The sequence below is a fragment of the Watersipora subatra genome, chromosome 9, assembly GCF_963576615.1.
Source record: "Watersipora subatra chromosome 9, tzWatSuba1.1, whole genome shotgun sequence".
Classification (NCBI taxonomy): Eukaryota; Metazoa; Bryozoa; class Gymnolaemata; order Cheilostomatida; family Watersiporidae; genus Watersipora; species Watersipora subatra.
The window spans coordinates 36,218,739-36,233,547 of record NC_088716.1 but is presented as its reverse complement, the minus strand read 5'-3'; the positions used below and the strand labels follow the sequence as shown (position 1 = coordinate 36,233,547).

Sequence of the window (14,809 nt, the reverse complement as noted above, 5' to 3'; positions counted from 1 at the left end):
AAATGAGGTAATATCTTGTGCTTATTTTTGCACTTACATTTGCAATTTGATCTACGGTTGCTGCAAAAAGTTAAACATAAATAACAAAATTTGTATATTTGGTTAAAGACAAGAGATTCCTTTTGACTAGTGACACATTTAACTCTTCATTTATAATAGGAATTTGTGTTAGTTTTATTGCTCAATGCATGACTATACAACTACCTACAATAATCTCATACAAAAATAACATATCTTGCAAACCTTTTTTATTATAACTAAAAATATTTTTAGCTTTATCTTACTCGCATTAAAACTATTCACATCATAGTAATATGTATTAAATATACTGGCATATGTAAAGCAGATACAAGTCATTCCAATTAGCTAGGATAACATACAGTTGTATGAAGTGTGCTTCCATGTGTACCTACAATGATCACAAGCTTGTATAGGTATTTTTAATTCTTTTAGAAATAACATGGTCTCAATATCATAAGGGTAATTTAATAATAATAATACTACCAATAATTATAATACTACTTATTATTAATTATTACAATAATAACTATAGTGGCAATGTTAATAATAAGTATAATTTTTTCAAAAATAGTAACAATAAAAAATATGATACCATAAATGATAATAAAAACCAACAAAACAACAATAATAATTACAAGAATAATATAAATCTTTACTATAAGAAGAGCTGTTTGTTTGTCTGTCTGTTTGTCCATCTGAAGCCACGCTTAGAAGTTGGGAAAAAATGTCTCAGACTAGAATTGAACTTGGATATTAGGCTTACCATCCATTCACCCTACCAGCTGCACCACCCAAACATCTTACTACATGATAATTAATTATGCACATAGTTACTACATACGATGATCTCTCATAGCATAAGGAACTGCCAGCCTACTAGTCATAATAATAGTAGTAAAAGTAACAGCGATAATTTGATACTGATGATAATGATGATATTACATATGATGATAATAATAAAAACAACAACAATAATCTCTGATTATTTTATAGAAACTTTAAGATATAAACAGGTATATGGTAATGCTACAGCCTAGTACATGCATGTTGAATCTAGAAAACTACTTAAAGAGAATGTGATATAAGGATAATAAAAAAAGTGCTTAAATATTTGTCTTTGGCAATCTTATAAAACACCAAAAATAAATATATTATGTAATCACAAAACAGAGTTATGAATAAAACGATAACGGAACAATTACTTTGTGCAGGTAGTACTGCGATTACTCCTTTTTTAGCCATCACTCAACGGTGTTATTCCATCACCTAGCGATTTGTAATTCATAGATAGGACTTTGTATGGTCTTTGCTAATTATGAAATAAGCTTCATTACCATTTTGATTTTGGTTTCCTTGTAAAATAATGCGTACAGGCTGACTTCTCCTATTACATGTCAATACAGATCCATCAACTATTAGGAATTTAATACTTTGACTATGATCTTGATTCTGTGATTCTAGTAAGAAGTTTGTGCCAGCTATTCGCAATGTTTAACCTGAGGTTAAAAATTATCGCTCATTCTGATTAACTCAAGTCAAATGAAAAGGAGTTTAAAATTACTTCCAATATAACTACCTAAACCTAACAACAGCTAAACTCAAGTCAATTACAAAGCTAAAAAGCACCTAGCCAATGACGATGGTTAGGCTGACAGGGTTGCTTTCTCTTAATCTTCAGTAACAATATGAGCAGTTGAGAATAGTCTGTGTTCTCTAAACACTCTCAATCAAGTCTTTTGTGCACCACACAAATGATAGCGTGTCGAGTTTCAAATCTAGAACGAAGTAGGTAAGACTCGGGTTGTGAAATTTCAACAACCAAGTCCATATTTTATTTTCTTAATTTAAGGAAGCGCTTGGTGTTTTTGCATAGCAGTTTTTGTGTACATCTACTAGATAATTTGAAACTAGCTGTCAGAAACTCACCACACTCTGACCATTCTAAGATTACTTTGTAACTCAGACTCAAACTTAAACGTAAATTGGCAAAAGTTCAAATATCTACCAGTAAAACAAACATTGTTTCTGCTGTGTAAACGAATTACTTTGAATGGCCATTGAACATGCATTTCACAGCGACTTGAGATAAACATATACGCTGATAAATGAATTCTGTAAAGGCAATGAACTAGCTTTTGTGCGTAGCTTTAATAGACGAAATTATAGTAGTGAAGCTGTGTGTGGAAAGCAAACATGTTGATTGAATGATTACGATTGTTGTAAATATGTTGTCGCAACAGTTTCCAGCTAGTTCTTGGCCGCTATGCAAGGACGTCATCGTCTTAAACACTCATACATAATACTAGAAAGATTCGTCATTATTCTTTAAATTGCAATAACACTTACCGTTAAACAAATAAAACCACTCAAGGCTTTGATTGGTTGGTTAGAGATAATGAGGTGAGTGGACCATTGATACGTTTTATTAGAGCAATGCTAGATGCTTGACTTGCCGGGTGGAGGATCATTCATAACACGCTTAAGACACCTACTGACAAGTGGCTGCGAGTGCTAGTTTAAAACATAATGGTAGCTGAGTTTGATTCCTGTAACCAACCTGGAATCCTTGACACAAAAGTGGTAAGTAAGCTGTACATGTATTTATCTGTAAATATATGAACATTTAAAATTTGCCAGAATTTATTTTTGGTCACAGATTGAACTTAACATTTATTAGTCTTTAAAACATAAAATTATTATTCAATACGATGAGGTAGAAAGAGGAGAAACAGAGGGAGAGTAAAGAGAAAGAAATAGAGGTAGACATAAAGAGAGATAGGGAGAGATAGGGAGAGAAGACAGAGAGAGGAGAGATAGAAAGAGAGGATAGAGAGAGAAAGAAAGAAAGAGAGAGAGAGAGAGAGAGGGAGGGAGGGAGGGAGAGAGAGAGAGAGAGAGAGAGAGAGAGAGAGAGAAAGAGAGGAGAAAGGAGAAAGGAGAAAGAGAAGAGATAGGAGAGAGAGAACAAAAAATATACACTTGTTCAACTTTTTAAGAGTGCTTAGAACAAAATTTAGAAAATTTGTAGACTTGTCTTTCCAAAAGAAAATTGGTTCAAGTACGAATGTTTCTTTCTCAATCAATTAAGTAAATGCAATAATTAATTTTTGAGTGAAGGTCCCTATTTGGGTTCTAGCACTCTGCATGGAGTTTGAAAAGACTATCAGATGAATATAATGTTATTATTTATTTTTATATCACAACTAAGGTCATTCATGATAACCAAAAGATGTAAGCAACATTTCGCATAAATGGGCAATTAATATGTCACCAACCTAACATAAATAGGTAACTAGCATGCCATCAATCTAATACAAATAGGTGACCAACATGCCACTAATACATCAAAGTAAATGAGAAGGTTTATCCAAATTAGAACTCACATTCAAACTTTGTGTTAAATAACAAATTATTTAGAAGCTTTCTAAAAGAACCTGTATGTTGTTATTGTCAAATGCCTTTGCTTAGTTATTGATGAAAGTTTCTCTTCAGCACTAGCAAGTTGTTCAGAGAAAAACTAGAGTAGTCTAGCAAATTAGTTATAGATTTTACGGTGTAGGTAATTTAACTAACATCATCACGGTGGACAAAACAAATTTCCTGCAGAAAGGATTGATTAGATTTTATTGATTTTAAAGAATGAGATGAGCAGCTCCGTAAGCAGAGTTTGTCCTAAGCGGAGTGTTCATAAGGTCTGGCTTTCTTTCTATCCTCAGCTACTGCATCTGCTAAATGCAAACAGCAAGCACAAGCTGTTTGCACTAGGCAGTAGTTTACATCTCTAGTAAACTATCAGGAACAGTTGAGACGCAATAAACAAGCGCTTGACTGCGCAAACAACACCAAGACCTCGGGGAGTGGGGAGAAGCGATCGTGTGACGGATGTTGAAGTAAGATTTCAGGCATAAACAAACCACTTAGTACCATCTCATCTTTAATCAGTGATATACTTTCAAGCGCAATTACGTTATATAACTTATGTGATAACTCTTTTCAAGTATAAATGTGACGCTTAAAATCATTTTAACATATAATATACAAGCAATATTTGAGCAAATATTTGCTTTTATTTTCTTTATATATATTCCTTTCTAATGTACGATGTTTTAAGGTTTACGTAAGATTACAGATGTGTAAATGAAAGTGAAAGAGAGAACATAAGATAAAACGAGAATTGGTAATAAAATAGACAAACTAAGCTACTTTAAACTTCCCCTAGTATAAGTCCGTGTAAGCTACTTTGTATATCTCTACATATACCTATATACTTGCCTATAAATCTATATATCATCAAGACTACACTTCAATTAGCATTTCTTTCTGGTAATTTAATAAGAAAATAAACCTTTATTATATTAATTATTACTTTATTAACTTATTTTATTACATATAATTTATTTTTTACACTTTTACATAGTTTTATATAATTTATCGTTTGAATACTGTATGTGATTGTATATAGTATTTATTAAAAAATTATTATAAGTTTTTGGGTTAGGTAATGAATTCTTATAAAAATATTTGTTCTAATAAGACCTGAGGATTTAACAAATGAAGCATATCTCAGAATAAATTACCTTCTTGACTATAGGTCTATAGATATTTGACTCAATCTAACATATAAAAATTAAAAGCTACATGTGAACACGTGCACAGTTCAAAATTAAACTGAAGTGATTATCATATGGATACCATGCCACTGGGTCTTGCAGGAATTTCAAGTAACAGATAATTTAAATTTCAATATTGAATACATATGTCTATATAAAGATTATTCAACTGTTAGTAGCCGTAACAAAGTAAGTCTATTAAACTATATCGGCATGTATATAAATTGCAAGGCATTGTAGTCAAGTTGAACAAGTGGACAATATACATGTATAATACTTTCTCTTGCTAACCATGTTTAAACTGAAAAACCAATGTGGTTGCTTTAACAAACTATACACACCGCTGCGCATAATTACTCTTAAATGCAATCAATATTTTCAATTATAACCTATTAAAGTTGTTACTATCAGCTTTAGTATTAGCGCTATCTCTTGCTGCATTTCTTCTCTGCTAGTAAACTGATCAACGCATTTTAAACACAAAGTTTGTAACGGTACTGAACTTTGAGTTGCGAAATGGTTCACTGATGATATGAAAGGCATTCTTGATATACTTGCTGTATGCTAAGATGCTATATTCATTACCCTCTAGTACATTTGTATCAGGTGTCTGCTTCGCTGCTGCCCTTCAACCTACAGACTAACTCAAATGTCAAACATATCCAACACTGTTTATATCTTTATCAGAAAATTTAGGTTCATATCCATTTGCTTCCATTACTTTCACTTCTCATCAATAATTGATGGAGCAGAGCTATAAAGCCCCAATATTAGACACTATTAAATTACCTCTGAAAACAGCCTAGAATATCTTGGCAGCTTCTATCGCAAGCTCTTTTCCCTATTATCTTTTCCCAGTGGGTGAGAGATTGTAGGAGTAAGGAATATAAGAGCTAATTGCATCAGCAGGGAGGCATGCAACGTTTTCATCAGACCGTTAACAAAATAGAAAACATAATTTATGGTCATTCATCAACTGATGTTGCTGACCTTTATGGACCAGCAGCTATGCCGTGGTTATTGCTTACCACAAAGATGGTATAAGCCATGGTAATGCCTACGCAGCAGCGAATGTTGCTCACTCCTGTTTAGACAGTGCTTTAGCAAGGAAAATATGCTAACAAAGGGCTTCTACTGAGATATCAGCATTGTCAACCACATCAAACCTATAATATATCTATATTTCTCAAAATATGTCCGTATGTGTATTTTAGGTTTGATTGTCCGGCTATAGCAATTGTTAGAATGGTTGTAGCTGGACAACAATGCAGACCAAAATCATGGCTTACCACCATTAGAAGACTATTTTATTAAGCAGCTCACTAGAATTTTCCATTGGCAGTGTGCTTGGCTAACAGCTTGAAAGTTACAGTTGTTTGACAAAGTTTTCAAACCTTTACAGTTTTTATTTTTCTTTCAATTTATTTCAACTACACAAAACACTTCTCTCATGATATGCAATTTGAAAGTTAGAATGGGAAATTTTGTTATATGTTAAATACATACAAATCAATTTTCTGACCAAAGACTTTTTTATTACCCGGGCAACGCCGGGTAGCACAGCTAGTATATCTATAAATAGAAAACACGTGATGGCTCATAGTGATTTCAAGTAACCTTTCTGTATTTCTTTCAGTAATTTCATAACAATAAAAATACTACTCTCAATACTTCAACATTCTAATTAATCCAGACTATTCCTTCTTTCATCTATTATTAAAATGCGATGCTGATCAAGGGAGACAACTTCTCCTTAGGAGGTGTCTGGCCATTTTATCTATCATGTCAGTTTTTCATATCGAACTCTAATGTTAAAGTCTGATGTATCGATCAAATTGTATTGATCCACAACTTGAGCGAGTGGCTATAAATATACCGCAAGGCTAAAAATAGGCATTAGTAACAATGCAAAGAAATACTACATTGTTGTCGAGACAATCGAAGAGGTTCATGTTTTCTTTTGCTTTGTACTTAGTCAACCTAGTAGAAAGGCTGTGAAGTTGTTCATCCAACTGACAGGGTCTGAGTTAACTCAAACTTATGGTTAGTGGGTTAGTGGGTCACCGGCCTCAAGGTCATGTCAAGGTCATGTCAAACTCATGGCAAGGAGAATTAGTATGCTTCGGAGATAACAATGCTTTTTAAAGAGAGACGTCGGAATCATTAACATAAAGCATGGCTTCACGTGACAGGTTTCTTTGTCAAAGGCTTTTAAAACACACACTAGCCGAAGGTGCCAAATTTGTTGACAAATGTTATCAGGCATAATTGGTCCACACGCAATGTTCTTCGAAAAATAAATTATTTGCATTAAGTATCAGTAAGCTGTGTATGTATTGTAACAGCCTTTTATGTACACAGGCAAACTTGAAGTGTGTCTGTAACTGCCTTTAATCTACAGGCTAGCTCTGAGTATGTTTATAACAACCAGAGGTTCACAAGCTAACATTAAATTAAAAAGCCTGTGCTTCAGACTAATCTTTGAAATGTTTACAACAGCTTTAGGTCCGCTGGCTAGATTTCCGCCTTTTTATAACAGCATTAGGCTTTAGCCAAGCTAAGCTCCAACTAAACCTCTGTAGCTGTAATTCATAGATTTAACCATCAGACTGAGACAATTCACGCTCTTCTATGGAATTACCTTGCAATTTAATACTTTTATTTATTTACAACTCTGCCATCATGTCTTGCAAGCAGGCCAGAGCCTTATAGAACTGAATGTCAGCACTGCAATATATCTATATATATCTATCTAGTTTAAATAATCTTATGATATTCACAGAAACCTAATGAGAAACTGACTCCGATGGATGTACCAAAAATAACAGTCTTCAAATCACCTCCGTGGCAAAAGCCTGTGGCCCAGGCTGCATCTCCAAGACTTTCCGATGTGTATGAAGAATTTCCAACAAAAAGTAAATGTAAGTATGAATACAGAGGCCTAAGGCTATTCCTAAAATCTCAGTTCAATCTCATTCATTACAAAAAAGCTTTTTACGAGTTCTGGCAAAAAAAGTTTAAAATCTTTGTGGTGCTGTTAGAAATCTTCCAAGTCGCAAACTGTTCACGCAATCAATAAAACGCATCATCACCATGTCACAATCAAGCGTCAACAATATTTGTCTATATAGAAAGTTGATTAGAGTTATATATACATGTACCATGCTAGCTATAAAATAAATCGTCTCCCTTACCCTATTGATTTTAATGCAGGATGATTCTACGAGCATGGCTGATACAATTATGAATTTCTATTACATTAGCTGATTTGCTATATAGTAAACACAATAAAATTCATTAGGATAATGAGAGCGGATATTATGGAACTAGCCATGCATTTTACATAACATTCATAAAGTTCATTACGGTAAGCTGAGGGCCAGATGATTTTAACAAGAACAGAATTCGAGGCAGCATTTTAGTGTTCTTTTCATCTCTTATTTGTACAAGTGCTACCAATCATCTGATGTTGAAATGGCACATATATGAATCATAAAAATATATAAAAGTGTTTTCAGTACTTTTCCTATTGTTAATGCTTGTAGTTTTGTTGTTATGATTATTGGTACCGTATTATTAATGTTCATACCACCATTATACAATTATCTGCTTATTGAAACATGAACTGTCCTTGAAATATTATAAATGGTAACAAAATGTTTGCATGTAAGAGAAAGCTTACAGCCTACTCTTGTAGTAGTGATATAAACCCTGGCACCATCATCTGTAAACATATGCTCGTAAATGTACCAAATCTAATACATGTATTTGAGTTAGAATTATCTGAGACTGAAAGAAGCAACTTTCTTTTTTTGATGGTGACGACCATGATATAACTGCAATTGATTCCAATGTGTGGGGGAAATGTCAGATGGGGAAGATTATAGGTTGTACCTGAAGCTCCAACATTGTAGTGTTAGTAATATTATAATTATATTTTAGGTTTCTCAAGAAGAATCAATGCTGGAGGGTCTCGGTCACTAGAGTGTATACCAGAGAATATGGTTCTTCAGGATACCCACAAATACTCAACCACACACCTCAGAGACAGCTCAAGGCTCTCACCTCATCAGGTGCTGCCACCGATACAAAGGTTCTCTGATGAAGAGCTTCCAGAGATGAGACAACGAGCCCACAGGTGGGTTAAGTGATGAGAGCTTGTCTATCCCAGGTGGGTTGGTGTGATTAGAGCTTGTCTATCCTAGGTGGGTTGGTGTGATTAGAGCTTGTCTATCCCAGGTGGGTTGGTGCAATGAGAGTTTGTCTATCCCAGGTGGGTTGGTGTGATGAGAACTTGTCTATCCCAGGTGAGTTGGTGTGATTAGAGCTTGTCTATCCTAGGTGGGTTGGTGTGATGAGAGCTTGTCTATCCCAGGTGGGTTGGTGTGATTAGAGCTTGTCTATTCTAGGTGGGTTGGTGTGATGAGAGCTTGTCTATCCCAGGTGGGTTGGTATGATTATAGCTTGTCTATCCCAGGTGGGTTGGTGTGATGAGAGCTTGTCTATCCCAGGTGGGTTGGTGCGATGAGAGTTTGCCTATCCCAGGTGGGTTGGTGTGATGAGAACTTGTCTATCCCAGGTGGGTTGGTGTGATTAGAGCTTGTCTATCCTAGGTGGGTTGGTGTGATGAGAGCTTGTCTATCCCAGGTGAGTTGGTGTGATGAGAGCTTGTCTATCCCAGGTGGGTTGGTGTGATGAGAGCTTGTCTATCCCAGGTGGGTTGGTGTGATGAGAACTTGTCTATCCCAGGTGGGTTGGTGTGATTAGAGCTTGTCTATCCCAGGTGGGTTGGTGTGATGAGAGTTTGTCTATCCCAGGTGGGTTGGTGTGATGAGAACTTGTCTATCTCAGGTGGGTTGGTGTGATTAGAGCTTGTCTATCCCAGGTGGGTTGATGTGATGAGAGTTTGTTTTTACAAATATTTATTGTTGTTTCACCTCATATCTATTAGTTTCGATCTAGGAGTGCAGAGCCGAATGTTGCAGTTCAAATCTTTAAAGATTAGTTGTTTTGGCATCTTCGGCTTTTCTATTTTTTTGCCTTATTAGGCTTAAATAGAAATCCACCAGCAAAAACCTAGATTTTTATTACATACATTGTTTACTTCAATATGAGGCAAAAACCTATTAACACATTTCATCAATTATTTTTATGGTGGTTTAAAAGAAACCGAAGATGTGGCAAGATTTTGCTTCAAGTTTTAATGTAAAACGTAGAAGACAACTCTGAGTTTTTTCTCTTTGCTGAATATTCTGATTGTAAGTTGATTTTGGAGCAGAGGATATACAAAGGATATACAGGAAAAAATATGTTGATTGTTGCAGTGATCCAAACAAGTACTCAGCTTTGCTAAAAAAGAAAGCTGAAGAAAAGAAAGAATCACCTTTGGTGAAACCATCGTCACCCGCTATGCATCCAAGTCCACCAAAAGACAAACTAAATGAACTTAACAAAAACAAACCGGCTTCAACCTCAGGCCACAGAGTACTTCGACGAACCAACAGTAAAGAACTTGAAGAAAAAATAGCTCTGAACAGTCCTAATGGGGCAATACCAGGAATGCCGCTTTCTTCCAGCCACTCTGGTGAGCTTTAGTCTCTATTGACAGAACGTGGCAGGTTTGGCAGCTGTCATCATTAGCTGACAGCTGTCATCATTAGCTGATATCTTGTAGTAATCAATAAGATTCATCAAAAGAGTGCATGTGCCCAAAATCAGCCAGCGTTGTTGTACACAAAGTGAACAATGAGCAAGTGAAGTATATAAAGTATAACTGTGTTGAAGTGAAGTATATAAAGTATAATTGTGTTAAAGTGAAGTATATAAAGTATAATTGTGTTGAAGTGAAATATATAAAATATAATTGTGTTGAAGTGAAGTATATAAAGTATAATTGTGTTGAAGTGAAATATATAAAGTATAATTGTGTTGAAGTGAAGTATATAAAGTATAATTGTGTTGAAGTGAAGTATATAAAGTATAATTGTGTTGAAGTGAAGTATATAAAGTATAACTGTGTTGAAGTGAAGTATATAAAGTATAATTGTGTTGAAGTGAAGTATATAAAGTATAACTGTGTTGAAGTGAAGTATATAAAGTATAACTGTGTCGAAGTGAAGTATGTAAAGTATAATTGTGTTGAAGTGAAGTATATAAAGTATAACTGTGTTGAAGTGAAGTATATAAAGTATAACTGTGTCGAAGTGAAGTATATAAAGTATAATTGTGTCGAAGTGAAGTATATAAAGTATAACTGGAATGGAGTGAAATATATAAGCAATAAACATTTTGGTTAAAGTAGCTTTGTATGCTGAAGTGATAGTGGCCGCAGGCTGTCAACAACTTACATATCACGATTTTACAGCACTTGCTGGATCTTAAAATCTATTACTACTCGGATATGGTCATGGCCTCTGAGTTCGTTCATGGTTTACTTAAAATTTACTGTCTTGTGTAGAGTGTACTACACCTTGCTCCCGCTCACACTTGCAGTTTACAGTGACTTAAATTGCTGAGATATGCAGTTGAATGAAAGTTCTTGCTTGTCAGAGATTAGCTAGTGATACACACAAACATTGATGCAACTTGAAGACAATTTTAATAAACAGGAGGCACTTGCACACTAGAGGTAGGAAAATTTGAGAACAGTGCTTTGTGAGCTGCTCATGTGAATGTTAAAACACCTTTGACCCTCTCGCTAGACTTTGTTATAGCATTAATAATGGTCATGCAGACTCTAGCATGACAGTGTTCACATTACGATCACGGAATTCATGTGAACCAGCAATTCCTCCAAAACTTTTTGAGTAATTTCTGCTAAGGTACAACTTATATATTTATTAGTCATAGCCCATAGGTATGAAACATGTCAAGTGGTGACAGGTAGAGGAGAATATTTAGCTGTGTTATAGTTTTATATAACCCTTATTATATTATTATTATATGTTGTTATTAGTCTTACTACTGTCAATGATTAACACTTAAGCAGAGAAATTTTTTTACAGTTCTGCTTCCGTACAGCATATTTTCGCACAAGTATGTCAAGTGTGGACAATTCTACCTTGCTTATTAAGGTTCAACTGTAAATTATTAAAGTGTAGAAAATATTAAAGGTAAATTCGAAACCAGTGTTTTCTTACAAAACTTCATATTCAATTGCTTTAAAGAAATTTATAAATCATGAAGGAAAATGAGCTTTCAGACCATCATTTTTTTTCAAGCACATCAAGCAGGCCACTTTTTAATTTTAGAAAGAGTCAAGCATGGTTCCCCATTAACCGCTAAACCGTCTGACATCAAACTACATCATCCAATCATAAGGAGGAAGTCTAGCGAATCAATTGTTTCTAATCCGGGTACTCCTGAAAAACGAATAACTAGAAATAAAACGCTAGTGAATAGAAATCTATCCCATGAAGCGTTAGTAACACATCCGGCCATCTCAATACTAAAGGAGCCAGCCCGGGCGAGAACCAACTCTCTACCTGGAGCATTCCCTCTCAAGACTCAAGTACAATCGCCTAAAAACTTGCCACTTCGGATGCTAAAAGAGTATGTAGCAGTTTTTCCTACCTTCAAGTATATGAGAGCGAGCTCAGTTGAGCCGAGTTTTGGTAAACACAAGGATGATGAAAATTATTAACCAGCAACTCAAGTCTATGTGTCTTAAAGTGAAAATGATAATCTTTTTTACAATCGCCATTGTACGAAATGGATTAGAAAGCTTTATCTTGTCGTTTAAATGTGTTCGAATCTCAAAAACACTACCTGCTTGACTCTTCTCGCAATGCTTCGTTTCAAAAGTTAACTAATTGGGAAACCATCTCTTGTGACTGTTGGGCTTACTCTGGTGCATATTTGTTGAATTGTTGTCCTTTCCCAACATCAGAGAACTACAGGCTATTATGAATCACAAACTTTTCAATAAGGAACTTTTGCAATTGTTTAATGGAAACATAATTTCATCAGAGATAAAGAGTAATCAAGGGTCGTGCAGCAAAGAAACATGAGTCATCTTTTATATTTCAACTCACCAACTACTAACTCAACCATAGATAAACTTGGCCGCTGTAAACAAAACCTCTCTAAATCATGTCAGCATTTACTGCCTGAAACCTGATCAAAACAAACAAGCCAACGTGTCTCAATAGGCCCTCATAAATTTGTCATTTGTGCGTCACATGCTGTCGTACAACGACCTACAAAGGTGTTTCAAGACATTGTCATGATTTATCATGCCTTGTAGCGTTTACATAGCGCTTTACCGACCTAACCGCCACGCTAAATCTTCTTTGTTCTTTTCTTTCGAGATTGTTTGCTGTCGGTGCAAACACAATCATGACAATACAATTGACTTGTCAAGGCCTTATGATTCTTGCTGCCGATTAAGATGAATGAACATTGACAGCGGGCCCGATTTCTAAAGGGTTGTCAATAGCCTTTGGAAATATCTTATATTGTTTTCTTATGATCAACACTCAGACGTGTTGCTATTTAGGGAGCTCATGCTATAACAGACAGCTGCCGCTAGCAGATTTTGACTGCATAGTAGTAACATAATACGTTAGTATGTGTTTCATATATGTCTTTGAGGTCTGGCTCGTTGGCGGCCATGAGAAAGTATCTCATTGTATAATTACTGGATCGTAATGATGACCAAAATTTAAAACTTTGCACTCAACTCTTCCCTTATTTTTAGTTATTTTTAAAACGAACTTCTCCACTTTGCCATCAGTTAAGGCTCGCAATCAATCACTAATTCTTCAATTTCACTCTCTCTCTTACTATTAAAAGAATCTAATTCATTGACAACTGAAATAGCTAGAGCTAGGCTGGTCTACCTCGCTAGTTTACAGACATTAAATGACCAATTGTGGGGTCATAGGAGGTTCAGTGGCTGAACGCAGCATTTGCAAGGCCACTGAACGCATGTTCAGCGTTATGCAGAGCCAATATTTTGTGAGTAGAGCTGTTCACACTTGCATCCTGCATGTTTTCTTCGCCGAGGTCCACCTGATGGGATGACCTAGTGCACAACAGATAAAGAGTACATTATAATCAACAGCTGAACAAGCATTAGGGCTCTATCATATTCATAGTCAACGATTAGCACTTCGGGTTCCTAAAGTTGTCAGTATTATAAATTATGCGTGACACGCTATCTAAGCTGTTCTACTTCAACATTAAAGGTGCGTTTATCTTTGTAGAGCCAAGTCAAGTGTAGCCTACGCATTGATCGGGAGTCCTGGGAGAGACCGTTGGCCTTCACCTGAAAGAAAGACGACTAGCTACATCAATTCTGACAGCGACTCTCCATCAGCGGATAACACCGATTCAGATAGCTTAGAAACGATACACAAACTTCAGCCAGTAGACGCTTCGGAAGAATTTAAAAGTATTTTATGCGATCTGACGATACAGGAGAGAGCTAAACAGCTGGCAGCAATTACTGACCCTAAAGAGTATTTTCAAAGAGCGACTAGCTGGAGACTGAAATGATATATTCATCAGACTGCTTGAAATAGCACTACAGGCTTGGCTGCTACTAAACATTGTGCATACAACTCCACATATACCTAACGTTGTAAAATTGGTGCGAGCCTTCTCACGCAACACTGGAAGTTTACTAAGCAGTTATTTCACATCGATATTTAAAAGTATTATTTCAAGTTGTTTTTACAATAACAGCAAATATCAGCCTTCAAATTGCTTGCCCTTACTGTAGTTTCAGGATAATCTATGCTGTCATGCCTAAAGTTATGCCTATATGATATACAGTATATGGTAGCAGTAACTTAATGATGTCCACAAAGAATTACATACTGATATCTATGTATCCATCTAGTTTCATTTAAAACCAGCCGAAACCTACCGAACAGTATTGTATTTACATAGCGATTTTATTTTATTATTATATCGAGCTAGACTAGACAAATCCCGATAGAGACCTCCAACATTTCACATATATATATATTTTTGTTTTATCATGCATTTTCTGACTCATTTTGTTGTTCGATGTCTTTAAGCTAAAAAATATATATTATACAAACATAACATTTAAATAAAATGAATTAAATGTAGAATACAAAAATAAATAAAATCTAGATGAGTATTAAAAAGCAAAGCTATTCATAGATTGAAGCAGAGAGTAATCAATGCAGGACAACTTGTACTCTTGT

At 35.2% G+C, this 14,809-nt stretch overlaps 1 protein-coding gene across 2 annotated transcripts; it reads left to right on the top strand.

The window, feature by feature from the left end:
- The first annotated feature begins 2,284 nt into the window (after positions 1-2,284).
- LOC137403668 (uncharacterized) lies at positions 2,285-14,684 on the top strand. Of its 2 annotated transcripts, none has more exons than XM_068089665.1 (6): positions 2,285-2,421; positions 7,414-7,552; positions 8,574-8,769; positions 9,956-10,215; positions 11,882-12,182; positions 13,838-14,684. In XM_068089665.1, the coding sequence occupies exons 2-6, from the start codon at positions 7,438-7,440 to the stop codon at positions 14,127-14,129; spliced, it is 1,164 nt and encodes a 387-aa protein (XP_067945766.1). In that variant the 5' UTR covers positions 2,285-2,421; positions 7,414-7,437; the 3' UTR covers positions 14,130-14,684. The 2 variants fall into 2 exon arrangements, with proteins under 2 accessions (XP_067945766.1, XP_067945765.1); XM_068089664.1 differs by lacking the exon at positions 2,285-2,421 and adding an exon at positions 2,464-2,601.
- Positions 14,685-14,809: the final 125 nt, after the last annotated feature.

What these genes read in the sequence shown, in the direction of transcription:
- LOC137403668 (XM_068089664.1), top strand. Translation starts at nt 2,548, where the DNA reads ATGGTAGCTGAGTTTGATTCCTGTAACCAACCTGGAATCCTTGACACA. An exon ending in GAATCCTTGACACAAAAGTG is followed by an intron (nt 2,602 to 7,413) that starts GTAAGTAAGCTG and finishes TGATATTCACAG; the next exon opens with AAACCTAATGAGAAACTGAC. An exon ending in ATGAGACAACGAGCCCACAG is followed by an intron (nt 8,770 to 9,955) that starts GTGGGTTAAGTG and finishes TGATTGTTGCAG; the next exon opens with TGATCCAAACAAGTACTCAG.